Source organism: Drosophila willistoni, unplaced genomic scaffold, assembly GCF_018902025.1.
Source record: "Drosophila willistoni isolate 14030-0811.24 unplaced genomic scaffold, UCI_dwil_1.1 Seg485, whole genome shotgun sequence".
Taxonomy (NCBI): domain Eukaryota; kingdom Metazoa; phylum Arthropoda; class Insecta; order Diptera; family Drosophilidae; genus Drosophila; species Drosophila willistoni.
The window spans coordinates 2967292-2993874 of record NW_025814416.1 but is presented as its reverse complement, the minus strand read 5'-3'; the positions used below and the strand labels follow the sequence as shown (position 1 = coordinate 2993874).

Genomic DNA, 26583 nt, shown 5'->3' with positions numbered 1-26583 from the left:
CTTTGAAAACTATTTTAACTCTAGATGTTGCAATTAGATTGTCCTTCTCCTTTCTACGCACACGAATAATCTCGTGTATGTCCACTGGTGCTGAGATATACTCCTTAAGTTCTTCGTCTGAGAATCTCGTGGGGATCTAGAATATGATTCCAGTTTTGTATAGGAAATGCTTTAGTAACTTGGGTTCATAGTCATATTTTTTATGGTCCGATGCGATAAATATGTTGGCTGCAGCTGCCGATTTAAATTCTACCTTGCAACGTCCATATCCTATTTTATTGACAGCTATTATGTCTTTGACTTTTAGTTTAAACAAAACTGCATTTAGCTCTAATGGATTAATTGCTAATCTGCTTTTATTGCTCTCTTTGTTATTTCCATCTACTCTGTCTACATACACCACAAATGGTCCCTTGTGTGTATTGTTATTGTTATAATATAGAACGTTATTTTGCGATTTGCCATTTGACATTTCTGTTGGATCTTTATTCTCCTTTGGTGCCGAGTCATTGGATTTTGGCATTTCTGTCATTTCTACTTCGTCATATTCGGATTCTGATTGGCTTTCATTAGTGGTAATTTTTCTTTCCTTTGATGCCCGCGATATTCTTGGCTTTTTGAATCCGTTTAGCTCTGAGAAGGGGCTACCACCCCTGGCCCTACAGCCCATGATTTTACGGGTAATTTTACCCGTTTTTTTTTTTTTTTTTTAACTTTCCACAAAATTAAATTTTATTTTTATTTATTTTTTTTTTCGTTTTGTGTAAATAAATTATTATTAAATAATTATTATTATTTTTTTTTTTTTTAAGGCACTTGTCAGTCTTTTTGAATTTTTTTTTTTCGATTAACCTCATTAATGTTCCAACATTAAATAATATTGTCGAAAAAACATTTAGGGTTATTCTAGAACTATCTGACCTCTTACTCGTTTGTAGCAAGATGGTGAAATATTTTTAAAAATGTGGGCTATATTCCCGCCTTAATGTAACGCTCAAAAGTTTCTGTCAGACTAGATGAAATACAGTCTATTACATTCTTTATTCAATAGCACAAAATTGGGATACCATCGCTACCATTTTAAAAGAAAAAAAAGAGCTTGTAGATTGCAAAATATAAGCATTAACATCATCAAATTAATTGTAAAATTTTGGTAAACCTTAAAAATGTTTTTAAAGCATTAGAAGGAGAAAACTATCCGACACTACATTAAGTAATACCACAATTGCATAATTTAAGTAGAAGAACTAAATTTGACTTAAGGAACACTGGTTAACTAGCCAACTAAAATATTTGTTAACAGAGCTACTCAATACAATTGCCATAAAATCGAATTTTTTTTATTTCCCGCCACAAACAAGTTGTAAATTTCAGTGAGACTGAAAGAGAGCGAATAATTGAATTGAGTTGAATAGAGATTCCAGAGAGAAGGAAAATAACCCAATATTCATTCATTGAGTTCAAAATATGAACTGATTTTATTTATCGTATCGGAGTTTATATAGTTCTTAGAAGATCGGGGGATGATCGGCGTCGGCCACTTGACATCCTGCGTTTGTGATCTTTTGCCTTAGTTTAAAATTTTAAGGGTTTTTCCACAACGTGTGTGCAATTTTAGTCGATGTTTGACCCGGGTAAGATAAAGTATGCAAAACCGTCAGGATCGGACCTCTATATCATTAAGTGCTATACGAAAAATCGGTGAAGCGGTGGCGCTATCTTTACCAAATTTATCAATGAGATAGTTGCATGTACAAGGGGATGGGGAAGCAGAAGAAAATTTAATTCTGATTTTCTTTGTATCTATCTGTAATATTAAAGATTTTAGCAAAAACCTCCTTAATATTTGCCCACACAAAAATTGGGCTTTCTTTGTTCAAATGCACTTAAGACGGCTGAGTAAAACGCAAACGCACAGACGGACGAACGGACGGACAGACGGATATGGCTATATCAACTCAGCTTCTCATGCTGATCAAGAATATATATACTTTATGGGGTCGGAAACGTCTCCTTCTGTGCGTTACAAACATCTGACCAATTTTATAATACCCTCTGCAAGGGTATAAAACATGTATGCACAAGCGTAACAAGAGCTAGAGCCAGGCCAGCGAGTGAACGCTGACCAAGCTGTATGTATGTATGTACTGACACGCATAAATAAAGAATATTTTTGGAATAAAAATTAATCTGAATATTCACTGACGTGTTTGTTTCTCAATTATTTAAACAAAGTGGAACCCAGTCATTACAATACCATGCACCAGGTGAAACAAATAGTTCAAATTTGTTGTCTATTAAATTGTTTTTACATGCCTCATACCATATGCTATCTCGCTCACTTTACAAACACACGAGCACTCTAACGCCGCACAGTGGCATTTAGCATTGCAAAAATCATAGCTTCTAAACCGATAAAGCGGTTTTAAAAATTTAAAAAGCTTACGATAAAGAATACCTTCAAAATTAATGTTTGTCAAGAGTGCTGCGGGTTTGTGGTGCTGTAATATTCAAGGTCAAAGTCAGAATATATTTTAAAGCATGTTTTCCCTTTAAAAATGTAGTGAAACCCGTTTTTTTTTCAATCACATACGGAAGTTATCATTATTTTAAACGACTATGTAACATTTTTAATATTTTAATTTGATTTTCTAACATAATTACAAAATGAAAAAAAAAAAGAGGGCGTCTAACGGCTAGACACGATAGAAGTGAAACCTTCCGTAAAACAAACTGAGAGAGAATGAGACGAAAGCAGCATTAGGAGCGGGATAATTATAGGTTCATTATAATATTGCTATAAAGGTCATATTTTTTATTTTCTTCATTTTATTATTTTCTTCATTTTATTATTATTATTCATCCTCAATGTTTTCAATTTCAACAAATGATACGAGTGGCTTATGATAGCTAAAATATGATACAAATGCTTTGGTTTCGATGTTGTCAACATATCTTTGAAATACCGCGTCAATTGTTGTTTTTGATCGTGTTGTTGATTCAGTGCGATTGTTACACATTTTTAAACTGAATGTTGTATTGAGAAAGTCAATTAAAGGAACCGCTGTGTCCAATGCAAAATTTACGTTAAAATCGCCACTTAAAATTATTGGAACTTTATCGTAATCTTTTCTAAGTATCCGCGATACTTCTGGTGGATACTTTATTAAATTTTCATGAATGAATTCCGTGATGCTATTTATTGATTGATTCGGTGAAATATAAATTGCCACAATTAAAACTGTTTTTCCATTGCTCAATCTGGTTTCGCATGCACATATTTCTCCCACTTTAGAGAGCTGAACAGACAGTGATTCTAGTTGCTGTGCATTTATTCATTATATATTTTGTGATACATTTTTATTTACTTTTTACTTTTTATACCCTTGCAGAGGGTATTGTAAAATTGGTCAGAAGTTCGTAACGCACAGAAGGAGGCGTTTACGACCTGAGAAGCTGAGTTGATATAGCCATGTCCATCTGTCCGTCCGTCTGTGCGTATGCGTTTTACTCAGCCGTCTTAAGAGCTATCGGGATGAAATCTTTTTTTGGGGTTTTTTATTACCCGGGTAAGATAAAGTATGAAAATCTTTAAGATCGGACCACTATATCATATAGGTCTAGAAGAAAACATTTTGCGGACATGGCTATATCAACTCAGCTTCTCATGCTGATCAAGAATTTATATACTTTATGGGGTCGTAAACGCCTCCTTCTGTGCGTTACGAACATCTGACCAATTTTACAATACCCTCTGCAAGGGTATAAAAAGTAAATAAAAAGTCAATAAAAATGTATCACAAAAAAATATATAAATATATAAAAAGCATTATGAATAAAAAGCATTAAAAAAAAAAATTCGACCAAGCTGGGAGTCGAACCCCGGCCGCCCGATCGCCAAGCGAGCACACTAATAACAGAGCCACGACGACACTTTCTAAATTGCCGTCGAGTTCTGTAGTTAAGCACGCATCTCATTTTCGCATTGTCGTTATGTCTCTTTTTAGAGACACGCGAGCACATTAACTACACAACTCGACGACAATTTACAAAGTGTCGACGTGGCTCTGTTGTTAGTGTGCTCGCTTGGCGATCGGGCGGCCGGGGTTCGACTCCCAGCTTGGTCGAAGTTTTTTCATAATGCTTTTTATTTATAATGCTTTTTATATATTTGCATCTCATTCTCTCGCAGGCTAAATACTATAAGATCTATATGTGTCTCTGTTTAGTGTCGCTTTTTCGTTTCATCGAGTCTGAAATCACTCCCAACGATTCTAAAGAAGTTTTCACTTCAAAAAATTTTTAAAATTTTTTTAGGTTAATTTTGAAAGTCAATCAATTCCAATTCAACTGCCGCCGTGTGCAGACGTGTTTTTTAATGCACTCCGCAAAAATTAAGTGTAAAAAAAAAAAAAAAAAGTCTGCGTTTGCAAAAAGTTGTGTAGGGCTCTCAGTCGCCTCAGAGACGCCTATTTACAATCATATTGCTATTAGATTGCTGTAAGTTGCAACAACAAAGTGCGTTTTTACAAAAGCCATGTCCACCAAATCGGGCCCAAGCTCTCTCGATCCCCACCAGCAACAGCTACAAGAACTAATTGTACAACAACAACGTGAGCGTCGACTCTCGGTCCAACGCAACAACGCGTACTTTTCGGTGGTGTCGCCGACCCCACCGAATGCTAACGTAAGCAATAACACCGAAAGTGCCATCCACTCAGCAATTAACAGCAACCTACCATGGAGAGAGCAGTGTGCTTCTCCATCAATATCGATAACTGGGTCACCGATTGCACCAACCAGCACCGTCAGCTCGTTGACAGCAACCAGCACCGTCAGCTCGTTGACAGGAACTACTGCAACGTCTGCCGAAGTATTGACCTGCCTCAAGCCGTCAACGACAAGTCGCCCAGAGTCAGCCACAATAGTAAACCCAACGACTTCTGTCCAAACTGGAATGGACAGATATATTAAAATAACTAAGCGGAAGCTAAGCCCGCAAAAGAAAAAAAGTGGCAATACACCGAAAATAACCAAACCAAATGAACGAGTAACACCCCTTAGCGGGAATCGTTTTAGAATTCTTGCCGATCAGCAAGACGATCAAGCCGGCGCTGTAGATAAAGTTAAATCGGCTAGACCACCCCCTTTATACATCCGTGGAGCCAAATGCAGCGCCCTGATTTCGAAGCTAATAGAAACAGTAGGGGCAAATAACTTTGTTGTAACCCCTCTCAATAGGGGTAACATTAAAGAAATTAAATGTCAAGCCCAAACTGAGGACAATTTCCGCATCATCGAAAAGTACCTCCGTAATGCTAACATCAACTTCTATACCTACCAACTAAAAAGCAGTAAAGGGCTCCAGGTTGTGTTAAAGGGGATTGAGCCATCGGTCCCTACTCAAGAAATAGCAGACGCGTTGGTCGAAAAAGGGTTTGCGGTCAAGTCCGTTGTCAACATCATCAACAGAAACAAAGTCGCACAGCCGCTCTTTAAAATCGAGCTCCAACCAGATGCAAAGCGGTCGAAGCCAAATGAAGTGCACCCGATCTACAACCTACAGCTTCTATTGCACAGAAGAATCACCGTAGAGGAGCCCCATAAGAGACGCCAACCACCGCAGTGTAAAAACTGCCAGGAATACAACCACACCTCTAACAATTGCAATCTTAGGTCAGTGTGTGTTGGCTGCGGCGAACATCATGAAGATGGAATTTGCACCAAGGACAGAAACAACGTCGCACTAAGACTATGCAGCAACTGTGGAGGGAACCACACGGCCAACTACAGAGGATGTCCTGTCTTTAAAGATCTTAAATCACACCTAAACGGGCGCAAACCCCCAGCTGGACCAAAAATCATCTTCAACGCCTCCAAAACTACACCGGAGGTTTTCTTCTCCAAGGCTGTTAGATCATCCAACATGACTGCTACAACCAGTCCTAGTGTATGCTTCGCTAGTGTGCTCCGAACTGGACAGACGGAGCCCGCGAAAGAGACCCCGTCACTCCGCCATCTACAGAATCCGCAACCTAGCGCACCAGAGCATGGCCAGCAAACTCCAAGTGGTCTAGAGGCCCTATTGATCTCACTAAATCAAAACATGACCACTTTTATGACGTTCATGCAAAACTGTATGCACGAACTGATGCGGAATCAAAACCTGCTTATCCAGAAGCTTATCGAGAATAAATAATGGCTTCCCTACGTCTATGTCTTTGGAATGCTAACGGCATCTCCAAGCACAAAAATGAACAAGCACAACTATTCCTAGACTCATGTGAAATCGACGTTTTGGTGATTTCGGAAACACATTTAACATCTAAAAATAATTTTCAAATACCAATATATACCTTCTACGCAACAAACCATCCAGACGGAAAAGCTCATGGCGGGACCGGTATCCTAAACAAAAACCGTATAAAACACTCGTTCCTCAACAGATTTGAAACACAGCACCTACAAGCAACTGCTATAACCGTCCAAACCAGCTGCGGCACCACTACATTGGTCGCCCTGTACTGCCCACCACGCTTCTCAATCTCTGAAAAGGAATTTACCGATTTCTTTAACACACTCAGAGATCGCTTCATTGCAGCAGGGGACTATAACGCCAAACATATGCACTGGGGATCTCGCCTGGTAAATCCTAAAGGCAAGCAGTTGTACAACACAATAGTCAACCCTCTCAATAAGATGGATTGCGTCTCACCGGGTAGGCCTACTTATTGGCCCACAGATCCACAGAAAGTGCCTGACTTGATTGATTTCGCAGTAACCAAGAGGATTCCACGTAATCGGATCACTGCGGAAACACTACTAGATTTAACTTCCGATCACTCTCCAGTGCTATTCACATTATTAACAAGACCTCAAGTACTTGATCGCCCATATAGGCTTACAAACAACAAAACAAATTGGCTTAAATTTAAAATGTACATGAGTGCCCACATTGACTGTTCGCCGAAAATGGATGCTGCAGAGGACATTGATATGTGCGTCTCTGCACTTGAGTCGATGATGGGAGCTGCAGCAAGAGTATCTACTCCACATGCCTCTTCTTACACCAAACCTGTTGACAGGCCTACGAACCGGCGGATAGAACAATTAGTAACGGAAAAACGACGTCTAAGAAGAGAATGGCAGATTACTCGATCACCAGCAGCAAAACTTCGCCTAAGGCAAGCTAATCGCAACCTCTCCAAGGCGTTAAGACAAGAGGAAAGCTGGGCTCAAAGGAAATACATAGAAAAGCTCAGTCCAACCAGCACTAAACATCCTCTGTGGAAAGCCCACCCAACTTTAAGCGCTCCTACAGAGACAATTTCACCGACAAGGAGTCCAACCGGTGGATGGGCCCGCAGTGACGAAGAGAGGGCATCCGTATTTGCCACACATCTTAAAATGGTTTTCCAGCCAAATCCAACATCAAACTCATCTGTACTTCCCCTTTCGAACACATTAACGGATAGTGAGTACTCGGAACTCCAATCGGACGAGATCACTGCAGTTATTAAAAACCACATAAAGCCGAAAAAAGCCCCTGGCCATGACCTAATCACACCGAAAATTATCCTAGAACTCCCTATCATTGCAATACAATATATCTGCAAACTGTTCAACGCTATAATAAAAATTGGCTACTTCCCAAGAACATGGAAAAGGTCCACTATCATCATGATTCCTAAAGTGGGAAAGGACAAAACCCAGCCATCATCCTATAGGCCAATTAGTTTGCTGCCATGTCTTTCGAAGCTTTTTGAAAAGGTCCTGCAGATCCGCCTAAACTCATTTCTGGCATCGGAGAACACAATCCCTTCACACCAGTTTGGCTTCCGCGAAAAACATGGTACAATTGAACAAGTCAATCGCATAACATCCGAAATACGAACAGCATTCGAACTAAAAGAATACTGTGCGGCTGTCTTTCTCGACGTTGCCCAGGCTTTCGATAGAGTTTGGCTGGAGGGTCTGATGTTCAAAATCCGGCAAAACTGCCACAGTACACCCACAAACTCATGGAATCTTACCTTTACAATAGGAAATTCGCTGTAAGATGTAATGGCTCCATCTCCGCTGATTTTGAAATCAAAGCTGGTGTACCGCAAGGCAGTGTACTCGGCCCATTGCTCTACCTGCTGTACACTGCAGACTTACCAACGAGTTTAGGACTTACAACGTCCACTTTTGCCGATGACACGGCAATCCTTAGCAGATCCAAATGCCCAATACAAGCCTCTGCAAAACTAGAGGAACACCTTAAGGTGGTAGAGGAATGGCTAGCAACCTGGCGTATCCGGGTCAACGAGCAGAAATGCAAACATGTTACATTTACGCTTAACAGAAGAAACTGTCCAGCTCTAAAGCTAAACAACGTACCAGTTCCTCAAGCCGTGGATGTCACTTACCTTGGCATCCACCTAGACAGAAGACTAACTTGGCGCAAGCACATCGAAGCAAAAAAGTCACAGCTTAAACTGAAAGCGAGTAGCCTACATTGGATCATCAATGCTCGGTCCCCTCTACGTCTGGAGTAAAAAGTCCTCCTATACAACTCCGTACTGAAACCCATCTGGACTTACGGAGCCGTACTATGGGGAAATGCAAGTACCAGCAATGTCGATATTATACAAAGAGCGCAGTCGAAGATTTTAAGATCAATCACGGGGGCCCCGTGGTATATACGAAACGACAACATTCAAAATGATCTAAATATACCTAGCGTAAAATCTGAAATAGGTACTCAACAACTAAAGTATTCTGCGAAACTGGATGCACACCCAAATGTTCTTGCCAATTCCCTTACGCGAACTAATAATAGAACTCGTCTTAAAAGAAATGACAGACCAACCCAATAACAAGTGATTAGGGCCGCCTGCAATATGCCCAGTATTTATCTTAAGTACTAGTCTAAGAAAAATATCTCAAACTTGTTGTTAGGCTCTAATTTAAGAGTAGATTCAACAAACATATATTAAACGTTAAAAAAAAAAAAAAAAAAAAAAAAAAAAAATTTTTGAAAATTTGCTATTGATGGCTGATTTTCTTCAAAATAATTTTCAATATTTACTGTAGCATGTTCACATATCGAATGATCACTGTACCTAGTTACATACATACATAATTCATAAATAATATCGAAAATATATTGTAGCACTTTGTCACAATATTTATGTATACACATTCAAGTACCATGCGTCTTCCGTAACAAGACCACCCATGAGTGCATGGTACTGGACAGTGCTGAGTCGGCATATCTAACACGCGCAACGACTCAGTCACCAAGTGAACATGATACGTCCTCACTCTCCCGCAGCGAGAATACATAATTATGTAAACATTTATACATAAGCTTACCGCTCCTCTGCTAGCTTCACTGGCAGCGCAGTCACGGGGACATTAGCTATACTGAACAATTGTTAAGATTTAAGAATTCATTCAATAAACAGAACACTAAGTGAAAACACCAGCAACTAAGCGAAAATATAATTGTTGCATTATTGTGAATTGTGGGACATAGTACATTACATCAGTATATAATAAACTCAACATTTCGGGACTATAGTATAGACTATTTTCCAAATCCTTTCGTGATCGCTCGTGTCTCAGTGATGCAATAAGTGGGTCCGAAGAGGCTGCCAGCATGTTGAAAAGGTCTTCATTTTGTCTAACACGAGAAGTTTTTAATGTATTAGTGTATCTGAACCTTTTGTAATCTTTGTTTTTACATTCCTGTGCTTCTTCGGATAGCTCTCCAATTGGTAATCACTGATATTCTATTTAATCCTTTCCGCGAGGCAAAGCCATGTACCTGGGTTTTCACAGACATGGAAAACTTTAAAAATACTTTCATTCTTTAACAACATTTTTGCACAATTAAATAAAACTGTCTTGAATTATATTGACAAATACTATTCAGTCCTGATTTAAGGTGTTTCCATTTATGAAGTTAAAAATAAACTGTCGCAAACGAGAGGAATAAGTAGCTCTTTATGTTATATTTTTTGAATTAACTAGGTAGAACGAAAAATCGGTATTACCCTTTTTGTATTAGGGTATTGATACTCGTTGAGTCTTGCTAGTTTTATTCCATCAAAGTTCAAAAAATGCCAATATTTAGTACATTTTTTAAACACTTCTAGTTCAATAACTATTTAAGTAATTATTAAAATTTATGAAACATGCTATTAATAAAGAACATACTTTTCAGATAAAACCAAAATCCAAGATCGATTGTTGAAATCGCCCAATATTCAGTTTTAAAGTTGCGATTTGTTTTTTAAATTATCATTTTTTCCCGTCAGTTGGCCACCGCGGTCATGTGACATTACACCACTGGATTATTTTTTATGGGGATATGTAAAGTCATTGGTTTACCAGGACAAACCAACGTCAATTGGTGCATTGGAAGACAATATCAGTCGTATAATTGGACCTTCCGTGTTGATCACTTGAAACGCAGTCGCGGCCAATATTTACATGAAGTCATTTTTAAAAAGTAATTGGCAGAGTTTGTTTTATCATCTCAAATAAAAATTTAACAATAATATTCAAATTTTGTGTGTTTCATTTCAATTTTAAAAACCAAACGCTTAAAAAAACACCCTTTATAATTTTTGCCAAACGCGATCATGAAAAAACGTATTTTTGGAACGCTATCCGAGCAGAGGCCCAAGTGTGCGCCGCCACTAGGCAATGGCCAATTCTTTCCTTATGGACCGCGTAGTAAAATACGTTGATACGCATATTTTGCATGTTTCTAGTCCAATTTGAAAAATTGGGTAGTTTGGTAAAAACATATAGGATTAATTAGTCTGCCGAATTCATTGATTGGGATAGTCAAAAAATTTGCGGGGGCGAAAATGGGCGTGGCAAAATTTTTAAATAGTCAATATACGCGTCTATTAAGCTAGCTTACATACCAAATTTAATGTCGGTAGCTGTCATAGTTTTGAAGAAAATCTGTTTTTTGTAAATTGCGGGGGCGGAAGGGGGAGTGGCAAAAAGTTGGAACAATTATTTTCTGCGCGCTAACTAAACGAGTATATAAACCAAATTTGATGTCTCTATCTTTTATACTTTTTAAGAAAAACTGTTTTATGGGGTCGGAAAAGCTTCCTTCTGCATGTTACATACATTTTGCCGACTTTAACATACGATTTCACCCTATTGGTGCATGATATAAAAAGAGGACGGACTAATAATGAAGAAGAGATTAAAAACATCGTTAGATGCAATATATGTTTCCAAATTCTCAAGTACTCCAATTGTACTTGAAATTTAGTGAAACACAAATGATACACAATGGCAAAACGCTCGAAAACCGAAACAGACACATAACGTGTAGATTCCGAAACCAAAAGTGGATTTTAGAAGCCGCTACTGAATGGACCGTCAAAAACTGTCGACCCTTTAAGATACTAAAAGACGATGGATTTATGAAATTATTTGCCATGTTATTAAATCAAAGATATACATATATATCATGTATATCGTAAATAGTAAATTACATTAATGGCGGCGCACTGGTCACCCGGCTTCTGGCACTAAAATCGATGGGAGATCAATACTGTACAGATTAACCTCATTAATGTTCCAACATTGAATAATATTGTCAAGAAAGCATTTAGGGTTATTCTAGAACTATCTGACCTCTTACTCGTTTGTAGCAAGATGGTGAAATATTTTTAAAAATGTGGGCTATATTCCCGCCTTAATGTAACGCTCAAAAGTTTCTGTCAGACTAGATGAAATACAGTCTATTACATTCTTTATTCAATAGCACAAAATTGGGATACCATCGGTACCATTTTGAAAGAAAAAAAGAGCTTGTAGATTGCAAAATGTAAACATTAACATCATCAAATTAATTGTAAAATTTTGGTAAACCTTAAAAATGTTTTGAAAGCATTAGAAGGAGATTGCAAAATGTAAACATTAACATCATCAAAATAATTGTAAAATTTTGGTAAACCTTAAAAATGTTTTGAAAGCATTAGAAGGAGAAAACTATCCGACACTACATTTAGTAATACCACAATTGCATAATTTAAGTAGAAGAACTAAATTTGACTTAAGGAACACTGGTTAACTAGCCAACTAAAATATTTGTTAACAGAGCTACTCAATACAATTGCCATAAAATCGAATTTTTTTTATTTCCCGCCACAAACAAGTTGTAAATTTCAGTGAGACTGAAAGAGAGCGAATAATTGAATTGAGTTGAATAGAGATTCCAGAGAGAAGGAAAATAACCCAATCTTTATTCATTGAGTTCAAAATATGAACTGATTTTATTTATCGTATCGGAGTTTATATAGTTCTTAGAAGATCGCGGGTTGAAAATTTTTAATATTTTGGGCACGGCGTCGGCCACTTGACATCCTGCGTTTGTGATCTTTTGCCTTAGTTTAAAATTTTAAGGGTTTTTCCACAACGTTTGTGCAATTTTAGTCGATGTTTGACCCGGGTAAGATAAAGTATGCAAAACCGTCAGGATCGGACCTCTATATCATTAAGTGCTATACGAAAAATCGGTGAAGCGGTGGCGCTATCTTTACCAAATTTATCAATGAGATAGTTGCATGTACAAGGGGATGGGGAAGCAGCAGAAAATTTAATTCTAATTTTCATTCTGATTTTCTTTGAATCTATCTGTAATATTAAAGATTTTAGCAAAAACCTCCTTAATATTTGCCCACCCAAAAATTGGGTTTTCTTTGTTCAAATGCACCTGTCTCAAAGACGGAAATAACTAGGACGATAATTTTTACGGCTCATCATCTGATTTACCATTTACCAACCAATCATTATGAGTATTAGTCAAACCAAAAAAAAAGACGATAGACGATTTCAGGGAAGACAGGATCGCCATGTAACATGTGAAAGTGAAACTGTGACTTAAAATTATTGTCTTATGGCCGCAAGCCCGGTATTTATAGGAAGACTAACTGTGTTTCTTATGACTAGAACCCGGTACTTCAAGCTAGACATCTGGTATAAGCTTATATCGACTTATTATAGATCTTTAAAAGTATGCGGCCTAAGACTATCCATAAAAGTATGATATAAATCTAAAAAAAAAAACTGATACAAACAAAACAATTTTTTCTAAAGTTCAAATAAATACTTAATGTTATCTTTAATTAACTATATACAATAAAGCTAAATTAAAAAAAAAAGGAATGTTTAATAAAATAACAATACTACCCTAATTATCAATTATTCATTTATCTTTGTGTTGTGTATTTAAATTTTTCTATATATTCTTATATATATTAATTTATTTATTTATTTTTTTTTTGACTTGTGTTTCTTTTGGCTTTATAATAACTTGTTGTATACCTACTTGCAAGCATTCTGATCGTTTTGATGATCAGTATAGAGCAATATCTTGTTGGCCTTGCGATAATCTTATTCACTTTAAATGTGCTGCCTCCTTGGGACAGCCCGGTTCCCATACCGGAGGAGGAAGCGTCCGTCGTGAGATCAAATGGTTTTTTAAAATCTGGGTAATGGAGGATAACGTCTTCCGAAGCCAGTATACTTCTAATCTTGTCGAATGCTCTAAATTGCTTCTCGGTAAATTCGACGGGGATTTTCTTAGAGCTTTGTTTGCTGACTTTTCCATTTTCTCCTTTCAGGATGTCCGGCTTTGCGATTGCAGCAAAGTCTTTAATGAAACACCTATAATAGCTTGCCAGCCCAAAAAACGATCTTACCACGAACAAATTAGTAGGTATTGCGAACTCTTTTATCGCTTTCACCTTTTCCTCGCTAGTCCTTGTGCCACTGCAGGACACTACAAATCCCAAAAACTCGACACTTTTTTTGAAAAAGCACGATTTTTCTTTAGCGACTCTCATATTGGCGTCTAAAAGACACTTGAGGACCTGATTTATGTCCCTTATGTGATCATTCTCGGTCTTTGAAAAAATGATTACATCATCGACGTAGACATGACAAGTCTTGCCGATATGGTCTCGGAGCACGTCATCGATCGCTCTTTGGAAAATACTTCCTACGTTCTTTAAGCCGAACGGCAGCCGGCAGAAATCGTATTTTCCACCATTAACGGAAAAGGACGTTTTTTCACGGTGTTGTTCCGCAAGGGCGATCTGGTGATATCCTGACTTCAGATCCAATGTCGTGAAGTACTGAGCCTTTCCAAGGTTCGTTAGTATCATATTGATACTAGGCATGGGGTATTAATCAGCTATGAAAAAAGCTTCTGCTCTCTGACGTGGCGGTCGTGTTTTTGCATAGCTCCTGAGTTTTTATCAATATTTGTTTTCTCTCAATTTTTAATTGTGCTTAGTTTATTTACGCTTTCACTGGTGTTGTTTGCTTGACACCCTTGTGTTTTATTTCCATAATTCGCCAAATTAAATAGTTTAAACAGTTTTTTCTGTTTTGTGATTAGTGTTTGCTGCATTTAATTTTTTTTTCTTTTATTTTTTTTCTCTCTCGTCATTGCTTCTGCAGTTGCTCCCCTTATCGCCCCCATCATACCATTAGTGCTAGTGGCTTTGTTGTTCTCTCTGCTTTGTGCTTGTGCTCAGCTTCTCTCCCGTGTAATCACTTTTGTAAGGCCGCCTCTCAAAGCTCGACTTATAACTGTTCTTGCACTCTCTCTTGTGCTGTGCACTCTAGCTGTCTTTTTGTTTTATTTGTAATTATTGATTTTTTATCGATAATTATCTTTGTGCTGTGTATTTAAATTTTTTTATATATTCCTATATATATAAATTTACTTATTTTTTTTGCCTTGTGTTTCTTATGGCTTTATAATAACTTGTTGTATACCTACTTGCAAGCATTCTGATCGTTTTGATGATCAGTATAGAGCAATATCTTGTTGGCCTTGCGATAATCTTATTCACTTTAAATGTGCTGCCCTCAATGGCCGCGACTACGACAAATTTTCTGGTTTGTCTGTGTCTAAGCCTGAGCTTGGCTTAATGCGCTGGACTTGCCCATCTTGTGCCAGCCAGCAGCTTGATTTTAGCCGTATGTATAGGGATCTTCGTTTAAAGTTTCTTTCTTTAAACAAACTGGCCAAACAGCTGTCTAACGAGTGTGACTCTAGCGTACATTTATTGTCGCAATTGAAGTTTGTTCCTCCTTCTGAGAAGTCGCCCAAGAAATGTACCCTTGAGTTGCCTCGTAAGCAGTCGCCAGCACTCTCTATTATATCGTCTCCCATTTTACTTTCGCCTACACCATCTTCTTGTCCCTCTTTATGCTCTTCTTTTCAGATTGAAGTACCCATTACAAGCCCTGGTGTACCTCAATCTATCCCTCACGGGAACTCTGATCAATTACAGGATCATGCTGGCTCTCAATCACTTGCGGATCCCAATGCTCCTCCGCCTCCACTAACTGTAGTGCCTCATCGCAAACAATTATTTATCTCTAGGCTTGCTCCAGATACTTCTGAATCATCTGTGGCAGCTTGAATTGGTAATATATGCCCTGCTAAGGTTTTAATTCAAAAGTTTAAGTTTTCTAGGCCTCGCGAAATCTCGTCTTTTAAAATTACAGTACCTAATGAGTATTTCTCAGCTATGGTTGACCCTAATTTTTGGCCAGAGGGCCTAGTTGTACACGAGTTTGCGCCCAATAAGCGCTCCCGTCTTGCCTGTCCACCTTCCTAATTTATCTTCTGCTTCAAAAAACTAATAACGTCTAGTCTTTGCATTCATTATCAAAATGTAAGAGGACTTCTTACCAAGCTCTCGAACCTGTTCTGTGATAGCCAAACCTTTTCGGCTGACATATTAGCTTTCTCTGAAACTTGGCTTAACTCTTCTGTTTTGGATAATAAAATTCTTTTCTAATAACTTTATTTCTTATAGGCTTGATCGTGTTGGTCGTCGTGGTGTTGGAGTACTCATTGCTGTTAACTCGAATCTGTGTTCAAGTGTTGTGCCGATTGATCTGCCCTTAGGTGTTGTTAGGTGTTCCAACTTTAGCTGATATATTTCTTGTTCATATATTCCTCCAGCTTCTGATATCATGACCTATATGCACCATGCTGATGCTTTGCAAACTATTTTTAGTGGTCTTAAAGATCGTGATTTTCTTATACTTTTAGGTGATTTCAACTTGCCTAATATTTCTTGGCTTGTTGATGATAATCTATCTTTCTTAATTCCTTCAACTTAACATGTTTTTATTGATAGCCTACTTGAATGTCCGCTATATCAGTTGAATTCTTTCCTTAACTCTTCTAAAAGAATCCTTGATCTTGTTTTTGTCTCTGATCCCACTGTTAGTGCTGTATCCCAAACACAGCCCCTAGTGAAACCTGAAGATCCCTATCACCCTACCATTGAACTTACTATTTCTTACAATTCCGTTACTAATTCATTTAATAACATCGCAAATTCTCGTCGTAGATGTTTTCGTAAAACAAATTTCAATCTTCTTAATAGCCTTATTTTCTCTTTTGATTGGTCATTTCTATTTGAGTGCTGCGATATAGATCGTGCAGTGAAGTTTTTCTACTCTGCTCTTAATTCTCCAATTGATAAATGCGTTCCTTATGTGAATGTCTCTACCGTCTCCAGCGCGCCAGTCTGGTTCACACGTAGAGGCTCTCTAATCTCCGTAACATTAAATCGAGATATTTTAAAAGATTTAAAAAAACTGGTTCACGTCTTGACTATGCAAATTTCTGTATAGCCAAATCTTAATTTTGTCTTTTAAACACTCAATGCTACAATAATTATATTGTTCGCTGTAAGGTTGAATTTTACAACTTTTTTTTAAAGATTTTACAACTTTGTTAATTCCAAAAGACGCTCTAATGTACTACCTTCCACCTTCAGACTTAATGACCAGACTGCTAATAATGATTCAGATATTGCAGATCTGTTTGCTAAATTCTTTCAGTCGACTTATTCTACTACTGTTTCGGATCGCACACCCTATCCCTTTTCAATCCCACATTTAAATTGTATGTTTTTTCCTAGTATTACTGAAGACTGTATTATCTCTAGCTTGTAATCTATGACGTCTTCCTTCGTTCCCGGTTCTGATAATATATCTAGTTGCATCCTTAAAATGTTTTCGATATCCTTATCTAAGCCTTTATCTCGGTTATTACTTATATCGAGTGAGACTTGTAGCTTTCCCGATATTTGGAAGGAGTCATTTATTATTCCGCTTTTTAAAAAGGGTAGCAAATCGGATGTTTCCAACTACCGTGGCATTGCCAAACTTTCGGCAATACCTAAACTGTTTGAGAAAATTATTACGTCTTCTCTTCAACATCTATCCAGATCCACTATTTCTCCTTGTCAGCATGGTTTCATGAAAGGTCGTTCGTCGCTTACCAACCTTTTAGAATTGACTACCCTTGTACACCATGGCTTCCGTAAAAAGTGTCAAACTGATGTTATTTATACTGACTTTAGTAAGGCTTTCAATACGGTTGATCATTCTATGCTTCTTAACATAATGGGTTTTTCCCCAAAACTGTTGGCTTGGTTAAAGTCGTATCTTATTGGCAGAACCCAAAAGGTGTCTTTTCGTTCCTCGATATCTAAAACTGATCGAGTTACGTCAGGTGTACCCCAAGGCAGTCATTTGGGCCAACTGTTATTTGCACTGTTTATAAATGATTTGCCTTTGGCCTTGGCTCATTCACGCGTGCTCATGTTTGCGGATGACGTCAAGATTTGTTATTCCTATAATGATCCTTCTTTCCAACAGTACTTGCAATCAGATCTCGATGCGTTCTGTGATTGGTGCCACGTTAATAAATTACACCTTAATGCCTCTAAGTGTTCTTTTATGACTTTCAGTCGTTTGTCTCCGTTCCTAGCTCATTACTCTGTTAAGTCTGTTCTGTTAGATTGTGTACCATCGTTCAAAGACTTAGGCGTTATGTTTGACCCAAAACTTTCATTTAGTATTGATATTTCTTCAATTGTCAATAGAGCATGCAGCCTTCTTGGCTTCATTAAACGTTGGGCCAAAGAATTTGATGATCCCTATGTAAAAAAGGTTTTATACACTTCGAATATTGCTCGCCACTGTGGAATCCGCAATATGATGTTCACGAGCGTAGTATTGAATCGGTACAAAAGCAATTCCTTAAGTTTGCGTTACGCGGTCTTAATTGGGACACGAGTCTTCGCCTACTTTCTTATTCTGACAGACTTCTTCTTATTAATCTTCCTTCACTTTACAACCGTAGGCTCGTTTTTGGCATTCTCTTTCTCCATAAACTAGTCAACGGCGAAGTCATTTCGACTAATTTACTAGATACGCTATATTTTTGTGTTCCCTCACGTCGGACCAGAAACTTTTTTCCTATTCACCTTAGTAGATGTCTGACTAACTAACTCTCTTCACGAACCTTTTCGTGTTCTTTGCCAATCATTTAACAACCTTTCTCACCTAATTTCTCCTCATTTTTCTGTCACTTCTCTTCGCGCTATACTTTTTAATCATCTACAGCGATACCAATGATAATATTCTGGACTTGGATTGGCTGCAACTCATCCCTGACCACATTGGCTGTGACTCGGGGCATAGCTGGCACCTTATGCAAATATGTGTATATAGCTAAGCTATCTTTTTCAATTAATTACTATCTGTCTTTAGCTTAAGCTTTTTGGTCGACTGCTGTGTTAGTTGACGTTAATAAATAAAGAAATAAATAAATAAAATAAATAAACAAAGCTGTAGAGTTTTATACATAGAATTGCGTGATGTCATTAACACAATGTGTTATAAATTACATGTACACATGGTGATCCTTTGTCGCTGTATATACCAGCAATAAAAAAATATAATGAAAAGTATTTTTTATCTGGCAAATCTGACAACTTTGAAGTTTAGCGTCAGTGTCACCAGAAAGAAATGAAATTTCGTAGTTTTTATTACGGTACTATTTCTGGGAGATATATTTTTTGTATCTTATATATTTACAGGTTTCGCCACATAAAGGATTCTGCGACGAGGTTTGCTATTTAGACACACTTTTCCCTAATGGACGATCTTACTGCTTGGGTTCAATTAACTTGGAATGCTGGTATCTATATACCTTTAGTAAATCAGACATAAAAAATCTATTTCCAATTACATCGAACAAAAACCATGATCATTTAAGTCCGGACCAAACGATTGAAATACTAATGCAAAATCTTGATCCGAAAGTGATGTCACTATTTTGCAAACATACGTTTTCCAAAGCGGGTGATGCAACTTTGGTAACTATACATGTCCTATAAAAAAAAACCATAGAGAACTGTAATAAAATATATATTCCTAGAATTCTGGAATTGCTAAAATTTTACCGGATATGCTTATTGATGATTTCTTATTTGACCCATGCGGTTATTCCATGAACGGAATAAATGACAAGGTAAGAAAATTCTCCATATATACGCGCCCTTATGTATATATATCTAGGTATTCCGATTTTAAAAGTTACGCTTGGAAATCCAGTTCGTCTATCAAAATTATATATATTGTTGTCTGAATCTAATATATTGCCAGTGTGAGACAGGCAATTTTATCCTTTATACCCTGTAGCTGTTGAATACGCTGACTTATTTTTTAAGTACACATACGGGTGGACACTCTATGGTTGTGTGCACCCATAACCTTTGGCATCCATTACACTGTGCAACAAATTGTAGGTTGTTGAAAACCCTATTTGGGTTTTTCAAAGTTAGCTCTTTTTTTTTTCATCGAGTTGAAATTTTCCATTTTGATGTTAATTTTTAGTTTGTCATGTGAGCCAAATATGACTTATATATCGATTTCTTTTTCATGCATTTGACCTAAATCATCCTCATTTGTTGTGGAAATATTGTCAATGGTTAAATAAATTTTTTTTATGAATGTTATATAACCCAAAATGCCTTTTTATACCCTTGCAAAAAGGTTATATTAATTTTGGTCAGAAGTGTGCAACAAATAGAAGGAGGCATCTCTGACCATATAAAGTAGGTATATATATTATTGATCAGCACGACGTCCGTCTGGATCAACGCAAACTCCTCCTAGACCGCAAGAGCTACAGATTTGATATATCGCATGTAGGCTTGTATATACTGCACAGTTTGAATATGTATCATAGCTCCCATTGACTTTTCTCGATATCTTCTTTATATTCTGAGCTATTGTCGTGAAATTTAATATTGTTGAGTTTATTACACCTATTAACGACTGTGCTAAATTTGATCAATATCGGGTGATTATATCATATAGCTCCCATGAGAACGATCGGTCGAAAACAGTGACTTTGTTCAAGAACTTCGTTATTCCTTAAGCCAAAATTGTAGGCTGTTCTTTCGCAAACATTAAACTTTTCAAACGTTTTTCCATCTTGATGGCTATAGGTAGGGAAAGAGTAACAAAGAACTTGCAAGGGTACACAAACTTTGACGCGGTCGAAGTTAGCCCCGGCCCTCTGGTTTTTTGTTTGTAATTGCTCCCCTCATAATCCCGACCTTGCCTTCAGTGCTGTTCTTGTGCGCTCTGTTTGTGTTTGTGTTAATTTCTCCATCAACCGCACTTACATATCGATAGGGATCTTCGTTTAAAGTTTCCCTTTTTAAACTGGCCAAACAGATGACTAAATTTGTTTAAATTTGTCTTACATTCTGAGAAGTTTCCCAAGTTTTGCTCCAACTTTATATTTTATGTCTTATTTTTATATTCCTTCTGTTTCTGATATTTCGACCTTCATGCCGCTGCTCTAAAAACCATTCGTTATCATCTTAAAGATCGTCATTTCCTTAATTATAGCTTTACGTTAATCATTCTTACGTAGTTCCTTTGTCTCAACATGTTTTTGTTAATGAATGCCCTCTATATCAGTTCAACTCTTTACTTACCTCTTCTAATAGCATCCTTTACCCTATTTTGTCGCGGATACTACTGCTGCTTGAATGCCCTCTATATCAGTTTAACTCTTTACTTACTTCTTCTAATAGCATCTTCTACCTTATTTTTGTCACGGATTGTCGCAGAAAATACTACTTTATTTATATTTAAGCTATATTACCGAAAAATACCATTACCGTTCATGAATCTAGTATATAAGTCAATTATCATTTTTGTTGTAAAAAGAGATGGTCACTCTATATAAAAAACGATGGCGAAGAAAAACGTGCCTAAAAGAATAAAACAATAAAGCTCTCTAAAAAATATATAATAATAAAAAAACCCACGGCCAATTCCACAACATAAAATTGGTCCTTCGAGCCGGATCATTAACGCGCATAATACAGTCCACAATAGTTAATAAAAATGTGGAGTTGGCCTAAAGTGGTAGAAAAGAAATTGGAGGCGTTGAAGTCGCAAGAATTGCGCGATGTTCATTTCGCCATATACACAAAATTTGTTAGAGATAATTTCGTAAAGCGCGAACTACGAAAATTCAAGGGTTTACCTTACGATTCCAAAAAGAGGCTGGAACACATCGACTGCATCTCGAAAGAGCTGGGCGCAAACGCTTTGCAACGAGTATGCCAATTCCTAGAAATTTCGCCGCAAGAAGGGATAGACTGTACCGAGATGGCCTCAAAAATTTATGACGCCATTTCGTACGAAACTTCTGGCAAATCAAGCGGGAACGTCATACAAGCATCAAACGCGAACCAGTCCGAGAACCAGTTTGAAAACATGAACCAGTTGGAAGTATTAAGGGGAATAGAAGCCATCGATGTAGAAAACGTGGAACTTCAAGACGAAATCTCAAAAAAGGAAATATTGATGCTTGGTGTAAAAAGACAGCTAAGCAAAGCCCAAACTGGGGGCGCTTCTGCTGACGTCATCGAAGAGCATGAATATGAAATACAACAGCTGTCATTAGAGGTGAAAGTTCTGAATGCACGCGCGGAAGCTTTGGTGAGCAAAAAACATACTTCGAACACTACTGTAGCACTGATTCGTTCGTCTACCTCCTCCCAAAAATCTGTCATGTCTGATGGAGACCACCCGACAAATGAATCGCTATCGATCTCCAACGGCGACAACAACATACAAAGCACTGTAATCACCATGTTAGCCAGACAAAGCTTAGGCAATAAAAATCTGGAATTTGACGGTTCCTCTCATTTGGCTTGGCGACATTTTAAGACGCAGTTCATAAAATCGGGGAGCGAGTGTCAGTATTCTGGAGAAGAGGATGTATATCGTCTCTATAAGTCACTGAAAGGGGCAGCGCGTAAGAAGGTTGACATTTTGTTAATGTCGGCCAAGGAGCCATCGAAAATTCTAGCCATTTTGGACAACATATACGGTGCTCCAGAAAATGTGGCGTTCGAACTGATGGCAAAAGCACAGGAAATAAAATATGTAAAGGAAATTGGAGATTTTCACGAGTTCAACTGCTCTGTTCAAAATATCAATTCAGCGCTGGAGATTGTACAATGCAAGTTCATCGATACACAAAAGTTGCTTGCAACCCTAATTGAGCGGCTAGATGAAAGTTTTCTTCGAGAATGGGGATCATTTTTAACCGCTCGAAAATTAAGAGCTGCAGAATGTAATTTTGAAATATTTGCTGAATGGACGCAGGAGCAGTCGAGATTGTATCATGATATATGTTTTTATAAGAAGATAATTACAATCAATAACGTAGTTAATGAAGCACAAAAGAAGTTCGGATCACAAATTCAATCACAAAAGGTTACACAAACTCGCTCAACCAGCAAGTGTTTTATTTGTGATGAGGACAAGCATTCCCTTGATAAATGTAGTAAATTCAGAAAAGCAGAAGTGAAGAAACGGTGGGATTACGCAAGCACAAGTAACGCCTGCTTCACATGTCTAAAATTTCATAAGGGTCAATGCAATAATCGTGAGCAATGCAAGATCGACAACTGTGAACGATATCATCATCGCTTACTACATAAGGCAAAACAGCCTCATCTACAATCCTTGCCGCAAGCTTTTAGCGGATGCATTCAAGAAGTCCAAGAAGCAGCAATTCTTAAAATGTTATCAGTTATATTACGTGGTCCAACTGGTGAAAAAAAAATTCTGGCTTTTCTCGACGATGGGAGCACTACAACAATGTTGGATATTAATGTAGCACGTGAGGTCGGAATAATTGGGAAACCTGAACCGTATTGCTTTGGATGGACTGAAGGAATCTCTAGATATGATGAAACTTCAGAAATCGCAGATATTGCTATTACTGGCGATAGCAAAATTCAGAAGCTTCAAAATGTTCGTCTTATCAAGGATTTGAATTTACCAACTCAACGAATCGATTACGAAGCTATACAGAATGAAATTCCATATACAAAAATGGCAAAATTGAACTCGATTCGGAATGTTCAGCCTCATCTCCTCATTGGACAACGACATGCAACACTCCTTACAACTCAAACCATACTAAATGTAGATCCAAAGGGTCCGATTATGGCAAAAACCAAGCTCGGATGGGTCATACACGGTCCGATAAAAGCAAAAGTAAGAGAAGCAGACTTTGTATGCTGCCACATCGAGGATGAACATCTGGGCGATATGCTTAAAAACCAATTTAGCATAGAAGGATTTGGTGTCTGTAAACCAGCAACGGACAAAACTAAATCAACAGAAGAAAAATTGGCTATTAGCAAGATATCCTCATCTATAATAAGAGTAAATGGACAATATCAGGTAAACTTACCCTGGAAAAGCGACATGGTGGAACTCCCCGATAGTCGCCAAATGGCAGAACAAAGACTAAAATGTTTAGAAAGAAAGCTGAACAGAAACAGCGAACTAGCGCGAGCATACCAAAAGGAAGTGGAGAAGCTACTCAAGAATGGTTATGCAAAAATAGTCACTAATGTCAACTTGGTTAAGTCCCCAAAACTGTGGTTCCTGCCACATTTTGCAGTAATTAATCCCAAGAAACAGGGAAAAGTTCGAGTAGTGTTCGACGCAGCAGCTATTTGTAATGGCACTTCCTTAAACGAAAATCTACTAACTGGGCCGGATTGGCTTTCATCAATCGTAGGCGTGCTAATAAGATTTAGATTAAACACAATAGCCTTTGCTGCAGATATTAAAGAAATGTTCAACCAGGTAAAAATCGCCAAGGAAGATGCAGTCTCACAATGCTTTTAATGGAGAAATATGAATACCCAAATACCACCAACAGTCTACCAGATGACGTCGATGATATTCGGAGCAACCTCCTCACCATTTATAGCACAATTTGTAAAAAACCACAATGCAGCGATACATAAAAATGAGGCACCAGAAGCAGCTCAAGCCATCATTGAAAACCGTTACGTCGACGACTATTTGGATTCAAAAGCAACAGTTCGCCAGCTGTTGAGATAATTCATGCAGTAATTAAAATACACGCAGCGGGACATTTTCAAATTCGAAATTTTATTTGTAACAATCATGATGTCTTACTGGGAATACCCGAAGATCTACGTGGTCCGTTAACACGGATTCGATTGGGCGAAAAAGGAGACATATCTCAAAAGTTTCTCGGCATGATTTGGGACGCACAAAAAGACATATTTATTTTCTCAACAACTACAATGCACAGCATAAGCGAGGATATACTGAATGGAACAAGGATGCCTACAAAAAGAAAGGTGCTTGCAGCAGTCAACTCAATATATGATCCCTTGGGAATGGTGACTCCAGTAACAATAAAAGGTCGGATCTTGATGCGTAGTATTTGGGAACTTGGCATTGGATGGGATGATGTGATTAAAGGCGACCCTGTCAAAAAGTGGCAAGAGTGGTTAAACGATCTAAAAAGACTACATGATGTTAGTATACCAAGATGTTACTCCCAATATTTATCTATTGCTACGAAAGTCGAACTACACGTTTTTTGCGACGCTAGCAGTAAAGCATACGCTGCAGCAGCATATATTCGAGTAAGTTACAAGGATGCAGAAGCCGCAACAAAATATGACGTCATGCTTATAGCATCTCGGGCTCGAGTTTCACCTTTGAAACATGTTACCATTCCAAAACTTGAAACATTGGCAGCTGTGATGGGATGTAGACTGGCGGAAACTATTGAAAACGAAATGCATCTAAAATTTGATAAAAGGTTTTTCTGGACAGACTCCCTAACAGTGATTTCATGGATAAACAGTAACGAAAGGCTGCAAGTTTTCGTAGCCAACAGAATAAGCGAAATATGCGAAAAGTCCAACAGGGCAGAATGGAACTGGGTTCCAACCATGGAAAACATTGCTGACATCATAACAAGAGATTCGCCAATAAAAGTTGCCACAGACAGATGGCAACAAGGTCCAGCCTTTCTTGGTCTGGATAAAAAGATGTGGCCACAGCCAAAATTAAAGGCACCAACCGAACCAGGGCTTATGATGCTGGTTCACCAAGATGACCACCCATTTAAAATACTGGAAAATAGAATTTCGAAGTTCACAAAACTGGTAAGAGCCACAGCATGGGTCAAAAGATTTATAGAAAATGTGAAAGCGAAACGTTGTAAGATGGAACTCCGTCGGGGCGATATCGTCGTGGAGGAGTATAATTGGTCTCTATCAAAATGGTATCTCCATGTCCAAGCGGAATGCTTTCACAATGACATAATCTATGCTAAGACTGGCAAGATCACAGGGGGTTTACGCCTCACTAAATATTGTCTTTCTATGAGTGAAGATGAAATTCTACGTATAAACAGCCGAATAATACGTGCAGAAGGCGTCGTCGCGACAAGTCCTATTGTGTTGGATGGAGATCAAGTATTCACAAAGTTGATGGTACAACATTTTCACAACGAAGTGCAGCATACCGGAATACAAGTCGTCGTACATAAATTCAAGTCGCAATATTGGATGCCGAAGATGAATACCAAGATCAAAAGAATTATCAACGAATGTATGTGGTGTAGACGACGCAAAGCCAAACCGGTTAAAGCGCAAATGGGTATATTACACAAGGAGAGGTTCTCTACATTTCAAAAACCATTCACATCCGTTGGCATGGATAATTTCGGCCCGTTCTATACGAAAGATGGTCGGGGCTCCAGCGGCAGATACAATAAATGCCTGGGAAAGCGATATGGCGTTCTCTTTACATGCTTAACATCTAGAGCAATACATGTGGAAATCGCACACTCACTGACTACAGACTCGTGCATTTTGGCAATCCGTCGAATGATGGCAAGGCGAGGCGAAATTAAAACATTATGGTCCGATAATGGTACTAATCTTAGAGGCGCTTCAAGAGAACTAACAGAAGCTCTAGAGGAAATAGATATACAAGCAGCGCGCGGAGAACTAACACAAAAGGGAATCGAATGGAAATTTATACCAGCAAACTCACCAAATTTTGGAGGTTGCTGGGAAAGGCTAATTGGATGCTTTAAAAGAACATTAGAGGCCGTACTATCCGTCGAAAGAAATCCCACTGACGAAGTGCTGCAAACTCTCTTTTGTGAAGCGGAACATTTGGTAAATAGTCGACCGTATATTCTCGAATCGGATGATCCAGATGACGGCTTAGGATTATGCCCCAATGATATAATCATACAACAAAGTGGATCTATTGAAGCACCATGCAAAATTAACGGATCCAGTGAAAAGAAGACATGGAGGATGACGCAAATGTTAGTGGAAG

At 38.0% G+C, this 26583-nt stretch overlaps 1 protein-coding gene across 2 annotated transcripts in view; it reads left to right on the top strand.

The window, feature by feature from the left end:
- The window catches only part of LOC111519568 (S-adenosylmethionine decarboxylase proenzyme), a 296107-nt gene that overhangs the window by 169279 nt on the left and 100245 nt on the right, over nucleotides 1-26583 (top strand). For both annotated transcript variants that reach the window (XM_047012945.1, XM_047012946.1), the window contains exons 4-5: nucleotides 18948-19226; nucleotides 19289-19381. In XM_047012945.1, the coding sequence (XP_046868901.1) occupies nucleotides 18948-19226; nucleotides 19289-19381 (372 nt within the window). The remainder of the gene's footprint in view (nucleotides 1-18947; nucleotides 19227-19288; nucleotides 19382-26583) is intronic.